Source organism: Bos mutus, chromosome 16 (assembly GCF_027580195.1).
Source record: "Bos mutus isolate GX-2022 chromosome 16, NWIPB_WYAK_1.1, whole genome shotgun sequence".
NCBI classification, from domain to species: Eukaryota; Metazoa; Chordata; class Mammalia; order Artiodactyla; family Bovidae; genus Bos; species Bos mutus.
The window spans coordinates 36731473-36753991 of NC_091632.1; the positions used below are offsets into that span (position 1 = coordinate 36731473).

A 22519-nucleotide genomic window follows, 5' to 3' on the forward strand; every position below is an offset into this window, starting at 1 on the left:
GAATGGGGTGCCATTGCCTTCTCTGTAGTTTGAGCCTACATTCTTTCAATCCATCCTTCAGGGAGTTGGAATATGCCAGCCCCTGCTGGCAGCAGGCAGAGGTGGGGGTTCGATCCCAGGTCTGGGAACTAAGGTCCTACATGCCAAGCAGTATGGCCAATATATATATATATGAAATAATGTCTAAAGTATGGATTTTAACTGAAAAAGTTAAATTTTCACATCAGAGCCACTGATGCAGTGTCAGATTTTTAAATAAGGGGAAATACTAAGGATGATGAAAAAAGGGAAACAGGAGAATGGGTGGCTAGTGTGTCAGGGCATTTTCCTGTGCTTGAAACATCCTGCTATTGTAGTGGAAGCAGCTTCTTCTTCCCCTTCCCAGTAGAAAATTAAGACAGATGACAGGCCCCGTCTCTATGGAGACATCTGTGATGCCATACACTGCTCCCAGGACCCCTTAGGACATGGAGCTTGAGAAGCTGGGCTTCTGCCCACCTGTGCTTGGACCTGCATGTCCATGCTTGGGGCTGTAACCCCCTCAGCACCCAGCTCCAGACCCAAATCCCACAGGATTGATCCGAGTCATCCTTTAGGTGACCAACTTTGGTCCTTCGCTCCACGCTCACAATGTTACCCATCAGAGCCAGCGGGCCCAAGAAGAAAAGTCTCGTGCCCAACTTGATAGAAAAGGGCCTGATTGTCCTCCGGAAGGTGGCCAGCCGGGATGAACAGCCCCCGGAATGGAAACTCCGCCAACAAAAGCGCTCCCTCAGCAAGTCGGGTCAGGCCATCTGCCGCTACTACAAGACGCTGGTACGGGGTCTCGGGAGCAGGGATGGCCCTGCCACACATGATTATCTGGAGATGACATGCTTCTCTGCTGGATCAAAGGCCTTGAGGGTGGAGGGCCGATGGGGCATCCTGAATCAGCTTGGGCGGTGGGTTGTGATGGGGAGATTCTTGGGGTGGATGGGGCCTGGGAGAGAAGATGATGTGTCTGTCTTGAGCCTTCCTTAGGGGCCTTTTTAAGAAGGAGGGAAAGGGGGAAGAGAAAATAAGGAAGAGAAAGTGCAGGCAGCAAGTTTCATGCGGGTACTTCATGTGGTGGGGGGCGGGGGGAGACTGGGGAGCCAGCCCACTCCCCAGGGGCCCGCTAAGTGGACAGCAGCTCTAGGCTCAGCTGACTGCAGCTTCCAAAGCAGGGCTCCCACGGCCCTCATCGAGCAGCCAGCTTTAGGGGAGGAGACAGCCTGCGTGGTTGGCACACAGAGCCAGGCCCTGGAGCTCCACTGGTGGAGGGGGTGGAGGGCTTCCTGGGTCCCTCCTTTCCTGCTGGTCTCATTCTCCCCACTCCCCAGAGAGACTTCAACCAGAACGCCAGCCCCCAGGACAGCGGCTTCATGTCCGAAATGGAGGAGCTTCGGCGCAAGTTCCTCACACGTCCTGGCTGCCCCCAGTTCAGCACCAGGTCGACGTCCATGACCCACTACGGTAAGTGCATCTGACAGGGCCCTGTGTGCACACCCAGCCCCACTCCAGCTAACCCACCTGCTGGAGTCCAGGACAGCCTGCGGGTGTGGCCAGAGGAGGGGGCGTGTGCAGTGGCCGCAGCTGCTGCTTCTGAAACTGGCTTTCAGCTAAGGCTGGGGTTGGGCCTCGGGGAAGGGAAGGAAAGAAGGTCCTTCTTCCTTCCACTGGGCACATTTGTATCATTGGTCTCCCAGCCCACCTTCTCTGGCTGTCAATCACCAAGATTCAGTAGGGTTGGGACACGGGAGGAGAAGGTGAAGACTCTGGAAGCTTCAGTAATGAGGTCCATAGGCCCAAAGGTGGGTCATTGGGGACCGAGCCCTGTAAGGAGCCTCAGCAGCCTCTTGTCTAACCCCACAGTGCTCTGATTCAGCCAAGAGGCTCTGAGAGGGCAACCAAGGTGCTCAGCCGCCACCCGCTAGCGCTGATCAGGCCAGGCGCCATCCCAGATTCCCGCTCCTTTTGTTCTCTGCTGCTCCTTTTGTTCTCTGACAGACAACATTATCTTCACGGTGGTGACATTAAGGCTGAGTGCCTGCAGCCAGCTGCTGGGGTCCTTTCTATGGATCTCAGGTGGCAGTCAGGCAAAAGTGGGGTCTCACCCTACTTGTCAGGCTCTAAGCCTTCCTTTCTCAATGCCGGGGCCTCAGAGAGCAGCCAGCACTCTAAGACCAGGAGGGTGGGGGTGTCTAGGGAGGGTGGGGGGAACACAGAGCATCCTGGGTGCAAGGCTGAGCCCACATACTGCTCCTAGTGCACTCGCCACCATCTGATTCGTGCCAGCTTAGAGGACACGGGTCTGACCCTTGGGGTGAAGGGGATTCTGCAAGATTTTGAGGAGACAGTTTTACAGGAGGAACAGGGGCCGTCCTCTGGGGAAGAGGCACTGATTTACAGAGACTAAGTTGCACCTGATCCGTTCTAGGGGGACATGCCAGGCGGGCAGGGGGACAGAATCACATTTCCATTCGGTCTCGTAGTCCAGTCCTGTGCTTCCACTGAGAAAAGGCACCTTGAACCCCACCCAGTGTTTCGAAGGAAATACGAGTCCCCACCCAGAGGTCTTGGGGAGACTTGGCCTCAACTGTTCTCCATTTGCCATCCTGCAGGTTCAGCCACAACCCTCTCTCTGCCTGAAGACACAGGCATCGGCTCTGAGACCTGGAAGGAGGCTGAGAACCCACTCTCCAGCCAGCAAGGCTTGGATGTGAAGGTGGACGGTGAGGGCAGGCCGTGCGGGGCACTGGGGGTGTGCATGGCCCATGGGGTTCTCTCCTTGGCACCCCAGCCCAGAGGGCCCCTGTTCCCTCCATTCCTATGGTGCCCCATGGAATTGACTTCCCAGGACCACCTGCCTGGCCTGGTGTTCCTCACATGGGCCCTGGGACGCGTCTGTCCTTGAGTACAGGGACACCCAGGCGCCATTCCTACAGATACATACTTCTGTTTATCCAGAGATGAACTCCACCCCCAGAAGTATGCTTCACTTCAGAAGTGCCCCCTGTGCACAGGCAGCATCTTGCCCTGACTCCAGCTCTGGGACCCTGAAGAGGGCTCGGATGCCGCTTATTCAGGCTGGGCTGGGGGTGGTGGGGACGAGTGTGGGAGAACGGGGAGCTGGAGAGGAGCCCAGCTGGACAGGGAAGGGCTCCTGGGGGAGTCTCAAAAGAGGGATGTTACAGAAGATCCAGGGCTGCTCAGCACAGGAAGGGTCTGACCACCCCCCACCCCCACCACCTTCCCTCTTGACAGGCTGCCTCCTTCCCCTTAGCAAGAGTGCCTGTGAGTTCAACTACCTGCGGAAGAAGAGCGAGTCCCAGGTGCTGAGCCCGACCCTCAGCAGCCCCGACCTGGGACAGAGCTACCCAAGGAAGCGGGTACCCTGGTACATCTCCGTCATCCATGAGAAGGTATGGCTGGGCATGGAGCCTGGGCACAGATCCTGGTCCTCCTGTCCCGGCTGTGCGTCCTGCCAGAGGTGATGCCTGGCCCTCGGGGCTCTTGTTCTAGTCTCTGGTCCCAGGTGCAGTCTGAACTGACCTTCTGACCTGTCTCATGGCTTCTACAGGTCAGGTTCCTATCTGTCTTCTTCCCCATGGAGAGCAGTTTAGGCTGGCCTGGATGTTGCCCCCTCCTACACAGCTTCGCCCCATGTGTCAAGACCCTCAGCATCCATAGGCTTTTAACCCAGTCATTCCACTTGGGAGACTGTATTCCTTAACACAGTAATAACAATCAGCTTGATGGGCAAAGATCTGCCTATGGGTTGATTCATCATGCTGTCATCTTTTTCATCCTTGTTTGTGAGAGAGGCTGGCCTGTAATTTACCAGCCTTGTCATCCCCTTGTTTGCTTTTGGGGTCAGAGTCTTCTGGCTGAGTAAAAACAATGAAAGTTGAGAAGCGTTCCTTCTTTTTCGGTTCTCTGGAAGAATTCACCTAATGTTGTTGTTTCTTTATTAAATTCTGAAGATTTCATTATCGAAGTCATCTGTGCCTGGTGATTTCTTACAGGGTTTGTGGTTTTTTTTTTTTTTTAATTAATTCCTTTTAAAAATATTCAGATTTCCTTTTCCAGTTCCAGTTTTGGAAAGCTACATTTTTCTAAGAAAGTGTCCAAGCCATGTCAGTTTTCAAATCTAGGAGCCTCACTCTGTGCACAAGACTCTCAGTATCCTTCCAGTGTCTGGAGAAGATTCTGAAGAAGATTGTCTGGTTTTTTGTTTCTGACATCCCTAATCTCTGTCTTCTCTCTTTTTCCCTCCACCAGTCTTATCAATGTAAAAAGTCTCTTAGAGTCAGTTTCAGGTTTTTACAAAAAAAATTTTTTTTTAAAGCTCATGAAGCACTAACAACAGCTGTGGAAATAAGTCACATAAGATGCTGGGTGGTTTGTCATGAGCACACAGTGGGTACTCGTGAGCCCTCATAATATGGGTCCATGAGTATTCATTTTATCTTTATTCCCGAAACTGTACCTTTAATTTTATGATAGATTTCACAATTTGTTTTTTAAAATTTTTTAGATTTCACAATTTAAAAAGCATTGATACCATCAACAATCCCACCTTTGGAAAATAGCCTGAGGATATAATTAGAGTTACACAGACATACTGTTCATGGGGTTCTCAAGGCAAGAATACTGACGTGGTTTGCCATTCCCTTCTCCAACAAACTGGAAAATTCTTCAAGAGATGGGAATACCGGACCACCTTACCTGCCTCTTGAGAAATCTGTATGCAGGTCAGGAAGCAACAGTTAGAACTGGACATGGAACAACAGACTGGTTCCAAATAGGGAAAGGAGTACGTCAAGGCTTTATATTGTCACCCTGCTTATTTAACTTATATGCAGAGTACATCATGAGAAACGCTGGGCTGGAAGAAGCACAAGCTGGAATCAAGATTGCCAGGAAAAATACCAATAACGTCAGATATGCAGATGACATCACCCTTATGGCAGAAAGCGAAGAAGAACTGAAGAGCCTCTTGATGAAAGTGAAAGAGGAGAGTGAAGAAGTTGGCTTAAAGCTCAACATTCAGAAAACCAAGATCATGGCATCTGGTCCTATCACTTCATGGCAAATAAATGGGGAAACAATGAAAACAGTGAGAGACTTTATTTTTTGGGGCTCCAAAATCACTGCAGGTGGTGACTGAAGCCATGGAATTAAAAGACATTTGCTCCTTGGAAGAAAAGTTATGACCAACCTAGACAGCTTACTAAAAATCAGAGGCATTACTTTGCCAATAAATGTCCATCTAGTCAAAGCTATGGTTTTTCCAGTGCTCATGTATGGATGTGAGAGTTGGACTATAAAGAAAGCTGAGTGCTGAAGAATTGATGCTTTTGAACTGTGGTGTTGGAGAAGACTCTTGAGAGTCCCTTGGACTGTAAGGAGATCCAACCAGTCCATCCTAAAGGAGATCAGTCCTGAATATTCATTGGAAGGACTGATGCTGAAGCTGCAATACTTTGGGCACCTGATGCAAAGAACTGACTCATTTGAAAAGACCCTAATGCTGGGATAGATTGAAGACAGGAGGGGAAGGGGATGACAGAGGATGAGATGGTTGGATGGCATCACTGACTCAATGGATGTGAGTTTGAGTAAACTCCTGGAGTTGGTGATGGACAGGGAGGCCTGGCGTGCTGCAGTCTGTGGGATCGCGAAGAGTCAGGCGTGACTGAGTAAGTGAACTGAACTGAACACAGACATACATAAAAGGATGCTCTTTGCAGGCCTGTCAGGGAAGGGAATTCCAGGGGAAGGACTGCAGGCTAGGCTGTCTCCAGGGGCTCACACCATGTCCTCAGGGTCTTCTTTCTTTCACCTCTGTCTTCCTTGGCCCTGTCGTAGGCAGCATCACTTGCAGCAGCAAGTATGTGCTGTTGCAAAGTTAGCATCCCCACTGGAAACCAGCAACGCCTTCCAGGACTTCCTTTTGTTCTGGACACATTTGTTGCTATTTTTCAGTCACTAAATGGTGTCCGACTCTTTGTGATCCTGTGGGCTGCAGCACACCAGTCTCCTCTGTCCTCCACTATTTCCCAGAGTTTTCTCAAGTTCATGTCCATTGAGTTTTTGATGGTATCTAACCATCTCATTCTTTGTCACCCCCTTCTCCTGCTGCCCTCAATGATTCCCAGCATCAGGGTCTTTACTAATGAGTTAGCTCTTTACATTAGGTGGCCAAAGTATTGGGGTTTCAGCATCAGTCCTTCCAATGAATATTTAGGGTCAATTTAGGATTGACTGGTTTGACCTCCATGCTGTCCAAGAGAAGACTCTCAAGAGTCTTCTCCAGCATCACATTTCAAAAATATCAACTCTTTGGTGCTCAGCCTTCTTTATGGTCCAGCTCTCACATCCATACACGACTACTGGAAAAATCATAGCTTTGACTGTACAGACCTTTGTTGGCAAAGTGATGTCTTTGCTTTCTTAATTCGCTGTCTAGGTTTCTCATAGCTTTGCTTCTAAGGACCAAGTGTCTTTAAATGTCTTGGCTGCAGTCAGTGTCTGCAGTGATTTGGGAGCCCAAGAAAATAAAATCTGTCACCTCTTCCACTTTTACCTCTTCTATTTGTAAAGTGATGGGACCAGATGCCGTGATCTTAGATTTTTAAATGTTAAGTTTTAAGCCAGCTTGGTTCCCCAACCAGGGATTGAACCGATGTCCTCTGCATTGCCAGGCAGATTCTTAACCACTGGACCACCAGGGCAGTCCCTCTATGACTATTTTAACTTAATAGTGTAAACAATTCCCATATACCCTCCAGATTCTCCAAATGTTAAAATGTTGCCGATTTGCTCCATCCTCCTCTCCTCCCTTCTTTCTCTGTTTCCCTATGTCATTCATTCATTAAAAAAATTTTTTTTAATTTATTTGGCTGCACCTGGTCTTAGTTGTGGCACAGGGGATCTAGCTTCCTAACCAGGGATGGCACCTGGGCCCCTGTATTGGGAGCATGCAGTCTTAGCCACTGGACCACCAGGGGAGTCCCTATATCATGCATTCTTGCCCTGATGTTTAAAAACTCCCTTCTTGCTATGTACTTTAAATGAAGTTTTCAGTTCCTTTTTCTGAATGCTTGAGAAGGATACTTAGATCATTGACATTCCATTGCTTCCCCTAACTGTTGCATTTGAAGCTTATTAATTTGCCCTTAATCACAGTTTTTGCTTCACCGCATGTCATGCCACGTCCAAGTATTTGTTATTATTCTGTCTAAAATATCTCATAATTTCTTGTGTGGCTTCTTCTTTGACTCATGGGCTCCATGGGAGCCTATCTCTTAATTCTTAGACATCTGGACGACCTCCTAGTTATCTTTTCCTCAGACTCCATCTGGGACCATCTCCCTCTTGCTTGAAGAATCCCCTTTGTATTTCTGTCAGTCGTTCAGCTCTGATTATGACAAATTCTCTCAGTGACTGTCCAAAACCACCTTTATTTGGTCTTCAAGCTGGAATGATTAGGGTTTTGAGATTCTGAGAGGCAGTAGACCCAGCTCCGAAAAGCTCCTTGGAAGTCTTTGGCAGGTAGTGCTGGTTAGTAGGTGTGGCTCAGATGGTAAAGCATCTGCCTACAACCTGGGAGACCTAGGTTCAAACCCTGGGTCGGGAAGATCTCCTGGAGAAGGAAATGGTAACCCACTCCAGTATTCTTGCCTGGAAAATCCCACGGATGGAGGAGCCTGGTAGGCTGCAGTCCATGGGGTCGCAAAGGGTCAGACATGACTGAGCGACTTATTTTCAATCACACCTGGGCGCTGACTGGGGCCAGGGCCTGGAGGGGAGGCTGCCAGGAGATCCTGGGCAAGGGTGGCCCTTAAGCAGGAGGGGGCTGCAGTTAAGAAGCCGCTCACCTTGGGCTGGGGTCACGGGGTCCTCCTGGCCCTGGAGCTGCTGCTCTGGGTGGGGGGGCAAGGGAGGGTGCGGCAGGGGTGTCTGAGTGTCTAAGTGGCCCCCTGGGCTGCCCCGTTTCTCCTCAGGACCAGTGCCTGTTGGCGCTAGGGGAGGAAGTCCAACGCCTCTCGGAGCTGGAAGCACAGGTTCAGAAGAGAGAGGAAGAGATCCTGGCTCTCCACGAGGAGAGGGAGGCCCTGAGGAAGCAGCTGAAATGCCTCCTGAAGAGCAAGAGCCAGGAGGCCGCGCCCAGCCATGTCTTGCGGGTGAGCAGTGGCAGGCGCTCCATGGACTAGCCTGGCCTGGTCTTGCTCTGGGACGGGGCCTTGCCTGTAACGTAGGCATGGCATGCTGTCCCCCTCGACCCCAGGTGTGGGGTGGGCACTGGAGGAGGCAGGGTGGGGTGGGGATCTGGGGGCCATCGCCTGGTCTGAGACCTGGTTTCTTTCTCATCTGAGGATACAGCCTGCGTTTACGCTGGGTGTACATATGAAGTGGGGGTGGGGGTTTCAGACCCCTGCTGGATCCTCTAGACACCTCCAGAAAAAGCTAACCAGACACCGATGGTGGGGGACTGGTGGGCAGGGAGGCAGCAGGAGTCTGGAGAGCCTGGAAGCATGGTCCCATGTCCCCCCCATTCCCCAGCCTCCCAGGGGTTGTCAGCAAGTGGGCAGTGAGGGGCAGTGACCTGCGGGCGTGTTTGAGGTTGGCCCCCCCAGACTCTTCCAAAACAGTGTGCTTGTTACTGCTGGGCCTCTCACCAGGGGTACCCCCAGGGCCGTCACCTACACGGCACGGCCGCCTGCCCATTGATAGGGCAACCCCAGGGGGGGAACGGTGGGCCCCCTTCTGGGGGGACAGGTCTCAGTGACATGGGCCCTGGGGGAGCTGAAGGCCCAGGTTGAAACCCTGAGGGTGCCGTGGGCATCTCACAGGAGCGGCCGTTGGAGTCTATGCTGAAGCTGCAGGGGAGACAGAGTACCCTCAGAACCTTCCGAGACGAGGAGGACGTGGAGCCCTGGCGGCAGGTGTGGGCTGGCTGGGGCCCGGTCCCCCAGGCTGCCCGGGAGAGGCACAGGCCACAGCGTCCCACGTGCTGTCCTAACCTGGTGGCCCTCACCCAGGCTGAGCCCTCAGCCACAGCAGGGGAGGGGTGGTGGGGCTGCTCCTGGAGATGTAACCCGAGGGGAGCTGGCCAATAGCCCCGCAGCACTGTCCTCCCAATGCCCCCTTGAAGGTTTGAGCCTCCCTCCTGGGGGTGCCCGTAGCCCTGTCCAGCATCCCGTCCCCTCCCCCAGCTGCAGGAAGAGTGCAACAGAGGCAAGGAGCTGGAAGGAGGCGACTACGAGGAGGAAGAGTACCTGGAAGGGCAGGCCAAGAGGGCAGAGGACAAGGGGGCGAGGGCTAGAGCCAGCAGGAGGGAAACTCTGCAGGAGAACAGAATCGAGGAGGAGGCGGTGGCCATGGTAACTGCGCAGGAAGACGAGGACGAGGACAGGGATGCGTACGGGGCCGGGGAGGTGGAGGAAGAGGAGGACGAAGAGGTGATGGAGCTGGATGAGGAGAAGGAGCTGCAGGAGGAGGAGGCCGCGGCCAGGAGGCGGGCCGGCTTCGTGGACGACACCTTTGAGGAGGAGCTGATAGCCCAGCTGGAGGAGTATGAGCAGCTGATCCAGGAGTTCCAGTTCCAGCTTGAGATCACCAGGACCAGATACTCCCTGGCAACAGGTGGAATGCCAGAGGAGGCCAAGGCGGGACCCACAGCGAGGATGCCCAGGACTGCCCACTTTGCCCTGGGTCCCTCTTGGCTGGGACCATGCGGTGGCCGCACTAGACCCCTGGGATGGGAGCAGGCAGCCAGCCCTCAGCTTGGAGCTCCGCAGAGCCCTAGGGATGGTGCAGTGACTGGCCCCCTCCTCCCTGCTTTCTCTCATCTCATGCAGGAGCCATCAAGTCTTTACAGCGACAGGTGGAATTCCAAGAGTCGCAATTGCTGAAAATCAACACGGAGAATGAGATGCTGCAGAAGGAGCTGCGGGAGCGGAAAAAACAGCTGCAGGCCATGTCTGACAAGGTAGCGGTATCCTCTGCTGTGCTGGGACATGTGCCATCCATCCCCGCCCCTACCCCCTGACAGAGACACTGGACTCAGGAGCTGATAGTCACTCAGTTATGTCTGATTCTTAGTGACCCCATGGACTGTAGCCCGCCAGCCTTCTCTGTCCATAGAATTCTTCTCCAGGCAAAAGTACTAGAGTGGGTTGCCATTCCCTTCATCCAGGGAATCTTCCTGACCCAGGGATGAAATTTGGGTCTCCTGCATTGCAGGCAGATTCTTTACCGTCTGAACCACCAGGGAAGCTGCCATAGCTAGACCTTATTAAGGGTTTGTTCTCATTTGTCCTGGGCACTCAGTAGCCGGCTAGAAACTTGTATCACTCAGTTCTGAAAATGTTCTCTGTTTACATGGATTTTAGTCCCTGTCTCTGTTTTCTCCGAACTCTCCCAGCAACCCCATCAATCAGCCAGCAGACCTCTTCTTTGGGTCCCTTTCTCCTTCCTGTCTGTTCCTTTCACTATCTTGTCTTTTTGTTCTACTTTTAGATTTCCTTAACTTTATCATCAGCCCTCTTCCTGGTTTTTTAAAAATAATTTTATTTGTTTATTTAATTTTCGGCTGCACTGGGTCTTCATTGCTGCACAGGCTTTCTCTAGTTGCAGCGAGCAGGAGCTACTCGCTAATTGCAGTGAGCAGGCTTCTCATTGCGGTGGCTTCTCTTGTTGCGGAGCACGGGCTCTAGGGCACATGCGGTTCGGTAGTTGCAGCTCCCAAGCTCCAGAGCACCGGCTCAGTAGTTGTGGCGCACAGGTTTAATTATTCCCCAGCATGTGGGATCTTCCTAGAGCAGGGATTGAACCCACCTCCCCTGCATGTAGGCAGATTCTTTGCCACTGAGCCAGCAGGGAAACCCTCCTCTTGAGTTTTAACTTTGTTTCATTTAGTTTCTAAGATGTTGCTTTTGTTCTCTGAATGTTCCTTCCCCACTCCCTTTTATTTAGAAGCACACTCATGTTTTATTTCTTAATGGCGGTATGTCTCTGACCTCCTAAACAGCTTAAGTGAGAGTTATGGGAGATACTTAAGGGATTTGACTGCTTGTGCTGTTTCTATTTCCTATAAGCTCCTTTTGTAAGTCTATTTTCAGTTTCTGTTACTCCTTCGAGAATTTTGCTCAAAGGTCAGAGGTGCCTGGAGTCTCTCAAACTGTGGGTGACCATTTTGTGTTTCATGGCAGAGAACTGTGCTTGGGTACATCAACGGAAAGTTAGTTCAATGGTCCTGTTGTTGGCTCCTTCCCCTTGGCTTGCTCAGATTCTCCTGGAATCTGGGAGACTGGAAGAATTCCTTGCCCAGTGTAATGGTCCAGCTGCTGGCATCTCCCAGGCCAGAGATCCTCTTCTCCCCCACCCCCCACCCCCCGCCAACCCCAGGGCCTCCAGTCTCCTGACAGATGGAAAAGCGGGAAGGTGCCTGGCATCTCCTGGTCAGGGCTGAGTCTGAGGCTCCTGATTTCTGATATGATGTTCCTCCTTGTGTCGGCCTCCATGTCCAGAAGAGCCTGGCACCATCCCCCACTTCTGAGATATCCAGGGACCTGTGGACTGGGCTTGTTTGCAGCTTCCCCGCTGCTGGCTTTGGAGTCTGGTTCCTTGGGTCTGCCTCCCGGCTTCCAAAGTGTGTTTGATAACTTCATCAGAAATTCCCCCTTCCCCCTTCATCAGAAATTCTGATGCTTCCCTTCATTTTACTGAGGTTCATGGAGGAAGGTTCAAGGAGGCAGCCATCTATCTCCCCCAACCAGCCCCTAAGCAAACCCCCATTGCCTTGCAGTTCTCTAACCTCCGGGAAGACAAGAAGTACCAGGAAATGATGGGCCTCATCGAGAAAGACAACCTCCTCCTCAGACAGGTGCCCTTGGGGTGGCTGGGGGGCAGCCACATGTCCTGATGGCGGCAAGGAGAGTCAGCTGAGTGGGGGCCCCTCATTTCAGACAGTACCCTGTTCAGTAAATCCGGGGCCCTGGACACCCACTGGGGAGCTGGCCACAGCCGGAGCCAGGCTGGCTGGAGGAACTCAGGGAGAGGTGGCTGCCTCTGGGGGAAGGAGGGGTGGGCAAGTGGACCTACTGCTCCCCACCCCCCAGCAAGTGTCGGAGCTGGAGAGTGAACTGTCCAAGCGGGAACAGACCATCTCGGAGCTGGAGGACAAGGTCAACCAGCTCCAGGCCCAGGTGAATCAGAGCCAGAACCACCTGCAGAGGCGGAAGCAGCTCCAGGAGGAGATGCAGAAAAAGAACGAGATGATTCAGCAGGCGGAGCAGCAGGCCCGCGAGGCCCTGGAATACACCCAGGCCAGGGTATGCCCGGCTCCCCATCCCAGCCCTGGAGAGCGCTCAGGCCTGAGTACACTCAACTCCTGCCTCCTGAAGGCCTGGGGCCCTTGCCCACCACTGCCGTCCCTGGGAACGGCCACCCTGGGGACCATGCACCAAGTGCTCTGGGCTCCCCTCTTCCTGTGTCCAGAAACACTGGTGGAGGAGGGGGCGAGGGTGTGGTGTGGCCGTCTTGGTCACCTATAGTGGCTGGAAAGAGCTGAGTGCAGGGGCTTCGTTTATGGAGGAGCCCCTTGAGTTGTGCTATGAAAGAGACCCAGGGATATGGTGGCCAGCCAGGGAGGGTCTGAGGTGGGAGAGAAGTAGTAGTAATGATGCTGTCTATTTATAACTTAGAGAGCATTTGCTGTGGGTCAGGTGCTGTTCTCAATGGCACCCCACTCCAGTACTCTTGCCTGGAAAATCCCATGGACAGAGGAGCCTGGTAGGCTGCAGTCCATGGGGTCGCTAAGAGTTGGACACAACTGAGCGACTTCACTTTCACTCTTCACTTTCATGCATTGGAGAAGAAAATGGCAACCCACTCCAGTGTTCTTGCCTGGAGAATCCCAGGGACGGGGGAGCCTGGTGGGCTGCTGTCTATGGGGTCGCACAGAATCGGACACGACTGAAGTGACTTAGCAGCAGGTGCTGCTCTCAGCATTTATTACAGTCATTCAACCCTGTTAACAAAGCCATGATGTGGGTACCGCTGGTGTCCTGGCACCTGCAGCACAGAGAACGAACAGCCCATCTGAGTTTCCAGAGCTGCGTGGAGGCGGTGCTGGGGTGTGAGGTCCCAGGTCCTCACTCTGAGCCCCTGATAGATGTGAGCAAAGGCATAGGAGGAAACCATCAGTCAAGAGCTGACTTGCTTTAGAATCTAAAACCAGCAAAGGTAGAGGCCCTGAGCACGAAGGCTTTTGAAATGACATTTTCCCCACTGGCCAAGCAAGAGTGCGGGCTGTAACCAGCTGTGTTCTCCCTCCTGCTGGGGCCCGCCTCCTGCTATGCACGAGGCTGCCAGTGGCTGCCAAAGACTACACAGGCTCAGTGGTCCAAGCTGCTTAACTCCTGGCTAATGCCTGGTTAGTGCAGATGTCCACAGCTTGGAGCGCTTCTAGGTCACTTAGAGAAGGAGGATGGGCTGGGAGTATAATGCCCATCGCATGGCTGGTCAAGTCTGCAGGTTGTCTGCTGTGGGTCAGCGGGAGACTGTGGCTAAAGCGCCTCTGGGGGATGGAGGACAGCCTGGGGGGTCATTCAGAGTTTTGTTTTGACCATGTGCAGGTTTTGCTTTTTCAATTAAGAAACAAGCAAACAAATGTGGTGTGGTAGAGAGACTTTGGGTTTTGGTGTTAGGCCTCCTGGGTCTGGATTTTGATCAGGTCCCTTCCAGCTCACAGGAGACCACGCTGACCACTCACACGCTATTTCCAGCTCCTGAAGCAGGAGAGCTGAAGACAGGTCCACCTCCCCTGGAGCCTCAGAGAGGCAGCGGGTGTGGAGAACACTGTCTCTCTACTCAAGGTGAGCTTGGCTGTTTCTCCTCTGTGCTCACAGCTCGAAAGACTGAGAAACAAGATCATCCAGGCCACCTTCAACACCATAGGGATCAAGTCCTTGGCCACTGAGATCTCTGACAATGACATTCTGGAAGGCTTACAGGTATAAACGGTGCTCAGAGGCCTCCTTGTCCCCGGGGCCCCATCTCTAGGCCAGAGCTCCTGCATCTGCAGCTGGGAGCAGAGGGGAGAAGCCTGGATGGGAGGTTAGGAGCCTCCATTCTTGTCCTGGTGGTGTCATGCTTTCACCGTGACCCCAGCATGGTCCTTTCTCTCTGCTCAGGCAGAGGGGACTAGATTTCCCTAAGGGGTTAGGGAACAACATCCTGGAGCTGCTGTCGGTGTTCAGCAACCATCAGCAGCTGCGGAAAACCCACCTGGTATGGTAGGGAGGGAGCCAAACAGCTGGGTCCTGGTTCTCCTGCAGCAGGAGCCCAGCCCTAGGCTCTGCTCAGCCCAGCTCCCCCAGGGATGCTTCTTTGCATCTCAGCATGGCCTCAGCTGGAATCGTTGCTGAGCTCAGAGCCTGACATGGATCCCCTCCCTGGCCTCAGCCCACACCAGCTCCTCACCAACAAGCAGAGGTTTCAGAGGGGCAGGGAGGTTTGGGAGAAATAATGTGGCTTTGGGGCTGGCAGGAGTGTCACCACCCCGGGACCTTGGCTTCGCAGCTGTAGGCTGGACACTTGACTTGCTGAGCCCTAGAGCACCCTCTCTGTACCGGGGTGAGGAGCACTCCCTCTGTACCGGGGTGAGGAGCACTCCCTCTGTACCGGGGAGAGGATGCCTGCCTTCCAAGCCTCCTCCAACAGCATGGCCCTTGACCCCAGCAGCTACCTGTGACCTGCCACTGGCCCATTTGTCTCCGAGGCCTGGTTCCTTTCTTCTGTGAGGCTGGGTGGGTCCCTGGTTAATAGAACTCTTGTAGGGTGGCCAGTCCTCAGGGCAGAGGGGAACCCCTGCATGGAGACCTGGGGAGAGGTCTCTGACTACTAGTGTTTGGGGCAAGGGAAGAAGGAGGTGTGGGGTGAGGGGTGGGAAGGAGAGAGAGGAAGGGGAGGGATGGGGGTAGGGAGGAGGAGAGAGGTTTTGAGAGGGAGGGAGGGACAGGGGGTGATGGGGGTGGTAGAAAGAGAGTGAGGGAGAGGATACAAGGAAGGGAGGGAGGGAGGGGGATAGGAGGAGTCATCACCACCCACCAGTAGTCATGGAAGAACCCTTTCCCTTGCCAACACCTGCCCCTCCCCACCCTGCACAAACCAGCAAAAGGCCAGAGAGAAGGAAGGAGGCTAAGGAGGAGGCAGGGTAGCCTTCCTGCACAGAAGGTAGAAGAGACTTTGCCCTGAGGGTCAGACTTGACAGCCTCTGATGTCTCTGGGAGTCTAGGCTCCTGGCAATTCCCAGAGGACAAAGAAGTGGATCTGGCCCAGGCTCCAGGAGTGAGCTGGTCTGGATGGTGGGCATCTCTACCCATCTCTGAGTTCTCTGCTTCACCCTGTTGGCTGGATCAGCTCTGATGGGAGTGGTTTCAGCACAGAAATTGGCAAATGCTACAAACCAGAGCTTTTTTATCCCTCCTGGAAAGGTTGTAAATATTCACCAGCACAGACAGCACTGCGGCAGCAGGCCCTTCTCGGGGAGAACAGGGTGGTGTCCCAGGAGCTGGCAAGGCCTGTGCGGACACTTCCGGGTGTCTTTTATAGAGGATCATCTCAGACAGAATGGAATACTACAACCAGCTGAAACAGAAGGGAGTCAAGGTGCCCCCCCTGCAGCAGATGGAGATCTTATCCTCACCCAGCAAGTCCAAGAAGATAAGCTCCAAGGAGGCCCAGCTCAGACCCTAGGTGCAGACAGCACAGCAGAGGCCAGGGCCCAGCCTGGGTGTACCCTGGGTGCCCCTTTCCCCTCCATCACCCCTCCCTCACCTATGGCCCCACCCTGGCCCTCTGATTCAGAATTACACTTGATGCTGCCCGTGGTCTCACCTTCTCCTTCACTAGGACACAGAGGGGAACTTGGGTTACATGAACACCCCTTCCCACTCCACAGCTCACTGGGTGTCAGCACAGCAGCTTGCACCCATGGCTCCTTCCTGGGGACACCCCACAATGAATATGGTGCCCTCTGGTGGTCCCAGGTGTAGGAGGCCTGAACTGGGCTCCTGTCCACCGCGTTTGGTTCACACCCCCGCAGGGGTCCTTTTCTGAGGCCAGCTGCACACACCTGCACGGCTCTCCCGCTGGGGTGCCCCACCGGGGCACTGCTCTGCTGTTGCGACCCTGCGGAAGGAGGAGGGTCGGCCTGCGCACTTTTCTGACCGTCCATCGTCCATCGTTCTGGTGATGACAGCTCTGCAGAGCACAGGCTCGCCTGTCTGTGCTGTACACAGAGGTCTGTGCCCCGCACACAAATACGTGCTCAGTGGACTGGGTCCTTTGCCTCTTCTCTTTGCTTTCCACCCCCACCTGTCCACGCATCCTTTCGTTACTGCAGCGCCCGCCCGCTGAGGGCGTCAGGTGCATGGCCGCCGGGCCCAGGCCTCTAGCCTCTCCGAGAGAGCAGAAGGCCCCCGAAGACCGGCGCCTAACTGCACGCGCCCCGGGAGCTTTCTCGAATCGCCTAGTGCCTCGGTTCTAGCTCGGCAGGCGCGCCCGGGACCCGCTTTTGCGCTCGAGCCCGGCTCCCGGCTGGGAAACTGCGATAGTGGGGAGAGGGTCCGGATATCCTGGCCGCGTCTGGGCACCGCAGAGCGGCGCGGTCTGTGACCCCTGCGGCCCCTGAGGAACGCGACTCCTGGAAGGCCTGGGGCTCTGGCTTGCTCCGCCCCAGCCACGCCCCCGGGAAGCGCCCCGCTCCTCCACCCGGCCCACCCCTGCGTTAGGAGTCCTGCGGCCACCCACCCACCCACGGCCCCAGGTACCACCCCTTTTAGGCCCCACCCAATGAACCAACGCCCCGCCCCTTGTCCAGATCCCACCATCCACCGCCTCGCCTCCGGCCCCGCCCCCGCTCAGGCCCCACCACCCACCCGACCACGCCCCCTCTAAGCCCCGCCCGACTCCGGCCCGGGACACGTCTGCGGCGCGGAGCGGCTGGGGGCTGTCGAGCCAGGTGAGACGCGGGGTCGGAGAGCAGCTTCCTCGAGTAGTCAGAGGGAGGAGGTGGTGGGCTTGGTTTCTACAGCCCCCCGCCCACGGGGCCGCGGTCTCCCTGACCTGCGAGCGCCCGGCCCGGAAAAGTGGAGTTGCTGGGGTGGGGGCGGGGTTGAATGGTCCCTCGGCCCACAGACCCCCGAGGCCAACTGCCGGGCCAGCTCCTGCTGGCCGCTTGGGACGCCCCAGAGCCCCTTTCCCTTCCCTACTCTTGCTCCTCTTCACTTTTTCTTTATTTTCTCTTTCTTTAAGGTTGGAGAATTCTGAGACTCCCCAGACCCCAAACTGCGAGCTGGGAGGTGAGATTCACTGGCCGAGCTCTGACCATTTTCCTGGATCACAGAGGCTTCAATCCCTGACGTCAGGACTCTCCCCTTGTAAGTTGTGGGCTCCTTGGAAGTGCATTGGGGTGAGGGGGTCTTAATGTATGTACCGTCCCTGTGTGCCCAGAACTCTGTCCCCACACACTCCCAAGAGGCAGGGTACCCCTGGGAGTGAGGCTTCCAGGGTTCAGCAGGTGTCCCTGCCAGGCAGCACAGCCCCAGGGTCCTGTGACACTGTGGTCATCAGGTGTGGGTTGGTCAGGCTGCTACAGATGAGTGAGCGAAGCCTTCAGACCTTGGCTCCAGCACATCAGCAGCTTCTGGTGGCTTTGTCCAGCCAGATTGACTTGAGGGCCACAGCCCACATCAATCAGGAACCCGTTCTATCACAAACACCAGGACCCCACTATGCCAGGCTAGAGCAGATTGGGCTGGCCATCCTCACACCAAGAAACCCACGGGTGGGCAGTGGGTGTGCATTTGAAGACTCAGCACCACCGGATAGTGTTGTAGGATATCCAGACTGCAAAGTGGCTGCTCAGCTCCGGCCATCACATCAAGGAAGAGAGAAGGAGGTGCCTATTCTCTTTCACAAAAGCAAAAGCCTCCTGCTCCTGCTGCTCTCCAGCACCTTGCTCATATGTAGGTGTCATGGGAAGTTCAGTTAAGTTCAGTCACTCAGTCGTATCCAACTCTTTGCAACCCCGTGGACTGCAGCACACCAGGCTTCCCTGTTCATTACCAACTTCCGGAGCTTGCTCAAACTGATGTCGGTGATGCCATACAAAGCAGCAATCAAAACTTGTCTTAGCCCATGAGCATTGCTTGGGGCTGGGACACTGCAGCCTGGAATAAGACAGGGGCTCTGGCCACAGGAGGGAGGGGTGGACATTAGGTAGCTCACAGAGCTGGCTCAAAGCCCCTTTGCTGGACACACCATGGGAAAGCAGAACCCACAGTCAACAAATGTTTGGCTTCCCTGGGGCCTGAGACCTGGCCTGCATGGCTGCCCCCAGAGCACAGGCTCCCATGGGAAGGATAGGCTTTGTGGCTTTGAGACAAGCTCCCTTCCTTCATCCTGAGTCTGGGATTTGGGAAAGGGCAACCTGGAAGGGGTTGAAGGGGGTTCAGAACCGCCTGGTTTCATGAAATTCTGGGTTGGCTTCTTGCTAAGTGGCTCACTGTGCCTTTAAGCCTCTGTGTCCCAGATTACCTGGAAGACAGGTCAGGTTTTCGCAACAAAGTCTCAGGCCTCTAAAAGTGAGGGGCCTCTCAAGTCCCTTGACCACCAGCAGGGCATAGCAGTAGGTGAGGGAGGGGTTGCAACTGGGACAGGCCAGAATTCACAGCTACTGCCACTGCCGCCAAGCCCTACCAGCTGCCCCCAGGCCTGCTGCTCTGCAGGTGCCAGCCCTTTGCCTCCCAGCATCCAGGGAAGGCTCTGGGGCCTTATCTGGCAGGAATGGGAGGTCAGGCTGTTATCAGGCTTGGTGACCTGACCCCAGCCAAGGGCCCTCCAGGGTGGCAGCAGCTGTGTCTGCCTGACCCCCAGGGTGGAGCAAGCTGGTGGAAACAGCCTCTCACATTCCTGAGGGCAGGGTTTGGCAGACTTTCAGACTCTATTGGAATTCCCTCTTTGCCTCCTCCCACGTCACCCTGGGCAAGTGGCCTAACCACTCCGCACCCCTAAAGCCAGATGAAAGGATGTGGGAAGAAATTCCCAGGTGGCACAGTGGTAAAGAATCCACCTGCCAATGTAGGAGCTGCAGGAGATGTGTGTTTGATCCCTGGGTGGGGAAGATCCCCTGGAGGAGGAAATGGCAGCCCAGTATTTTTGCCTGGAAAATCCCATGGCAGAGGAGCCTGTTCATGGGGTCGACAAGAATTGGACATGACTGAATGAGGACACAAAGAAGCCAGCCCACCTCGGTGCCTCTCTGCCCTGGCCCCACCGCCAGGCAGACCCTCACCCTAAAAGCAATGGCACGTGAAACTTGACCGCTGGCCCCCTGGGGGTAGAACAGGCCTCAGTCCACCCTCTGTCTCTCCCACCAGAACCCTGTGCCCCCATAATGGAACTCCAGGAGAGTAGCATCAGGTACAGCAGGTGGGAGAACAGCCACCCGGATGAAGTCCATGTGGCCAGCGGGCCCAGCACAGAGGATGCCTCAGGCTGGCAGAGGTGAGGGGCCAGGAAGGAGGGGCCCCGCTTCGCCCTGTGCAGACCCCTCCTGTCCTTCCTGGCAGCCACCACATCCGTAGACCTGGGCCCCACACTTCCCTGACTTGTTCCTTCACTTGCTCCCTCCTGTCTTCCAAGTTCAGAGTGCCCAGGCTGCCCTGCTGCCCGGGGCCTGCTCCTCCTCCTCCCCCAGCCCCCATCCCTACTCCAGTCAGGGCTGCCTGGGGCTCACGTGCCTGCGGTTCTCACCCTAGGGTCTCCCAGAAGCTGTGCTCGGGCAAGCTGGGCATCGCCATGAAGGTGCTGGGGGGCGTGGCCCTCTTCTGGGTCGTGTTCATCCTGGGCTACGTCACTGGCTACTACGTGCACAAGTGCAAGTAAACGCTGCCCAGACACGCCCCCAGGAGCAAGGCTGGAGGGACACCCTGTGTGCGAGAACCCTTCCATGTGCATGGACCCACCTGCCTACACAGACCATGGTGTACCCAGAGTCCTGTATAACAGCCCCGCTGTGTATACACAGCCCCCCGCCCAATGTATACACAGCCCCTCACCATGTATAAAGGCATTCCTTGCACCAATGCACAGATTCCAGGGGCTCGCATGGACACCAGTGTGCACCGCTGTCACAGGCACCCACAGACATACAGCCAAACAGGGACACAGGTACATGGGAGCACACACATGCATGCCTGGCACATACCCACCCAGGGACCCATGTGACCGGAAGACCAGTCCCAGCCTGACTGCGGGACACACCCAGGCTAGGCCTGCAGCCCAGGGCCCCCAAACCTCCCTTCTCTCCCTACTGGGGTCCTCCCTGGGTGGGCTTCTGGTGGGGCTGTGTCCCGCCTTGCAGGCTCCTCCCCTCTCTAGCCCTTCTGACTCCCGCTGTGGAAGGATGCCTCTAAGGGCAGGGGTATGTATATCTCTCTGACCATCCACCCTCCCCAGGGGCTGAGTCTTTTCCTGGGCAGAGGGGGGAGGGGGCCTTGGCCCTTGTCCAAGACCCACGGCTGTGTCGTCCCTCCAGGAACGTGGGTATGTTCCCTGGGGCTGTCCACCCTGCCGGGTGGGCTCTGCAGGAGCCTGGCCCTTCTGCCTGCACGCTGTGGGAGGCCCAGACCCTGCACTCGGAGGTGGTCATTAAATGTCTGTTGAACAAAAACGTGGATGATGGTGTCTCCTATGGGCCTCCCCAGTGAGGCGTGACTGATGTGGAACTGGCTGGAGGGCATCTGGACAGCGGCTGGGAGGCCTCTCGCTGAGCTCTGGCCTTGGGATGCACCCAGTCCTGGCCAGGCCCTCTGGCGGGAGGTGAGAACATGGGGCAGGGCTGAGTTTCCATATGTGGCCAGGCCTACTCCTGTGTCTCCTGACCATGGATAGCGTCTCCCTGCCTTCGCGCCCTCCTGTTCTGGGCACCCTTATGAGAAACACCGTCTTATAGGACAGTGTCCTCACCCTAGAGTTGAGGGCAGGAGATGAGGACAGTCAGGACCCTCATGGGCTCAGCAGACCTGGGTATTGGAGGCTGAGCTGCCAGGGAGGGCGGAGACCCCATGGGACTGGCTGTGGGCCTGGGTCAGGTGAGCATGAGGTGGGGCTGCACCACCCAGGTGACCCTTTGGCTTTGAGTTCCCTGCTGGGCTGGGGTTCCCCCAGCAGTGATGCTTCAGCAAGGCCTGCTGTGGGGGGTAGGAAAGCAGGGTAAGGGGCCGTGGTGGAGGGTCTGTTCAGCACCCTGGCCTCTGGGGCCCCAGCATCCATCTCCAGAGAGACCCCCCCCACCCCCACCCCCAACTCGGGGAGTGGGCACCACCTGTCTGGCCTCTTTCTGATGCCCCAGTTGGGAGTCTCCTCTGGCCATCTCAGGACTAGCACTGGGGCGGGTACTGTGGGGAGGTGGGCAGGGTCCACCAGCCTGGCAGGCTTAGGCTGGGTGGCCTCCCTGGGCTCTAACTGGTCAGCAGTCCAGTCCAGGGGTACAGGGGCTGGGCCTCCCCAAGGCCTGGTGTAGCCTTGGACAGGAGCGGGGCGGCGGTGCGGGACAGAAGGGAGGAGTCACCCTGGCTGTCCTCTGCCCCCTACTCCCTCTTTCTGAAGCCGGCTTGGCCTCCCTGGCTTCTGAGATGGCCTGCAGCCTCCAGGGCCACGTTCCTCTGGTAGCCCCCTCCCTCTACCATAGAAGCAAGTCTGCTGATGCACAGGAGTGTCTTCCCCAGGGCAAGGCAGGGAGGTGGGCAGGGGCTGCCAGCAGGCAGCTGTACACAGTGCTGGGGTCTGGCCTGGGTCTGGCCAGCCCTACCCCATGTGCCCCCATGACCCAGCGGGTCTCAGAATGGAGAGCTGGGGGCACCAGCTCACACCCTAATGGATGCTCTGTATCCTCGGCCCCTGGGCTCTGCATCCTCGGCCCCTGGGCTCTGCTGGCACTGGGTGCCTGCCTCATGGTGGGGGTTGCAGGCAGGGGCACACAGGGCACCCCCCCACACACATACACACGAGCCACCTGAGACCCTCCCCCCAACCCCATCCCTCCGCCCAGGGCCCCAGCTGGACCCCATAGCCAGGGTGGAGGCCGTGTCCCAGCAGCCCTGGGGGAGTAGGGAGAAGAGGGGAAGGGCTTGGCCTCTCCCTCAGCAGGTTAGGATTGGGGTGGTCTGCTGGGGTCCCAGCAACTTGACTCCTTCGTGTTTGTCCCTGGGTGGGGGTCTTCTGGGCACTGCCACAGGAGCTGGTTCCCAGGACTGGGGTGGGGTTGAGGGCAGCAGCCTCTCTGGGTCAGGCCCCTGTGACAGGAAGTAACTGTGTCTTGCTTTGTGGCCAGGGGGCCCCTGGTCCTCAGTTCTTCCACCGACACTCCCCACACCCTCCTCCAGAAACCCTGGGAAGGATTCACCAGGAAGGAGCCCAG

The 22519-nt window shown here is 55.9% G+C and overlaps 2 protein-coding genes across 2 annotated transcripts; both read left to right on the forward strand.

Annotated features, from left to right (window-relative positions):
- Window positions 1–630: 630 nt before the first annotated feature.
- Window positions 631–15789, forward strand: CCDC27 (coiled-coil domain containing 27). The gene is made up of 12 exons (XM_070384398.1): window positions 631–816; window positions 1362–1494; window positions 2643–2753; window positions 3286–3443; window positions 8031–8210; window positions 8880–8972; window positions 9243–9672; window positions 9888–10018; window positions 11837–11914; window positions 12150–12362; window positions 13941–14045; window positions 15646–15789. The coding sequence occupies exons 1-12, from the start codon at window positions 631–633 to the stop codon at window positions 15787–15789; spliced, it is 1962 nt and encodes a 653-aa protein (XP_070240499.1).
- Window positions 15790–16954: 1165 nt separating this feature from the next.
- Window positions 16955–22519, forward strand: SMIM1 (small integral membrane protein 1 (Vel blood group)). Its single transcript, XM_005888836.3, has 4 exons — window positions 16955–17056; window positions 17350–17474; window positions 19476–19602; window positions 19857–22519. The coding sequence occupies exons 3-4, from the start codon at window positions 19493–19495 to the stop codon at window positions 19981–19983; spliced, it is 237 nt and encodes a 78-aa protein (XP_005888898.2). The 5' UTR covers window positions 16955–17056; window positions 17350–17474; window positions 19476–19492; the 3' UTR covers window positions 19984–22519.

Excerpts from the sequence above, each read along its gene's own strand:
- CCDC27 (XM_070384398.1), top strand. The coding sequence starts at position 631 with ATGTTACCCATCAGAGCCAGCGGGCCCAAGAAGAAAAGTCTCGTGCCC. Across the intron at positions 3,444-8,030 it reads TCTCCGTCATCCATGAGAAG|GACCAGTGCCTGTTGGCGCT; the intron begins GTATGGCTGGGC and ends GTTTCTCCTCAG. Across the intron at positions 8,211-8,879 it reads CGCCCAGCCATGTCTTGCGG|GAGCGGCCGTTGGAGTCTAT; the intron begins GTGAGCAGTGGC and ends GGCATCTCACAG.
- SMIM1 (XM_005888836.3), top strand. The coding sequence starts at position 19,493 with ATGGAACTCCAGGAGAGTAGCATCAGGTACAGCAGGTGGGAGAACAGC. Across the intron at positions 19,603-19,856 it reads GATGCCTCAGGCTGGCAGAG|GGTCTCCCAGAAGCTGTGCT; the intron begins GTGAGGGGCCAG and ends TTCTCACCCTAG.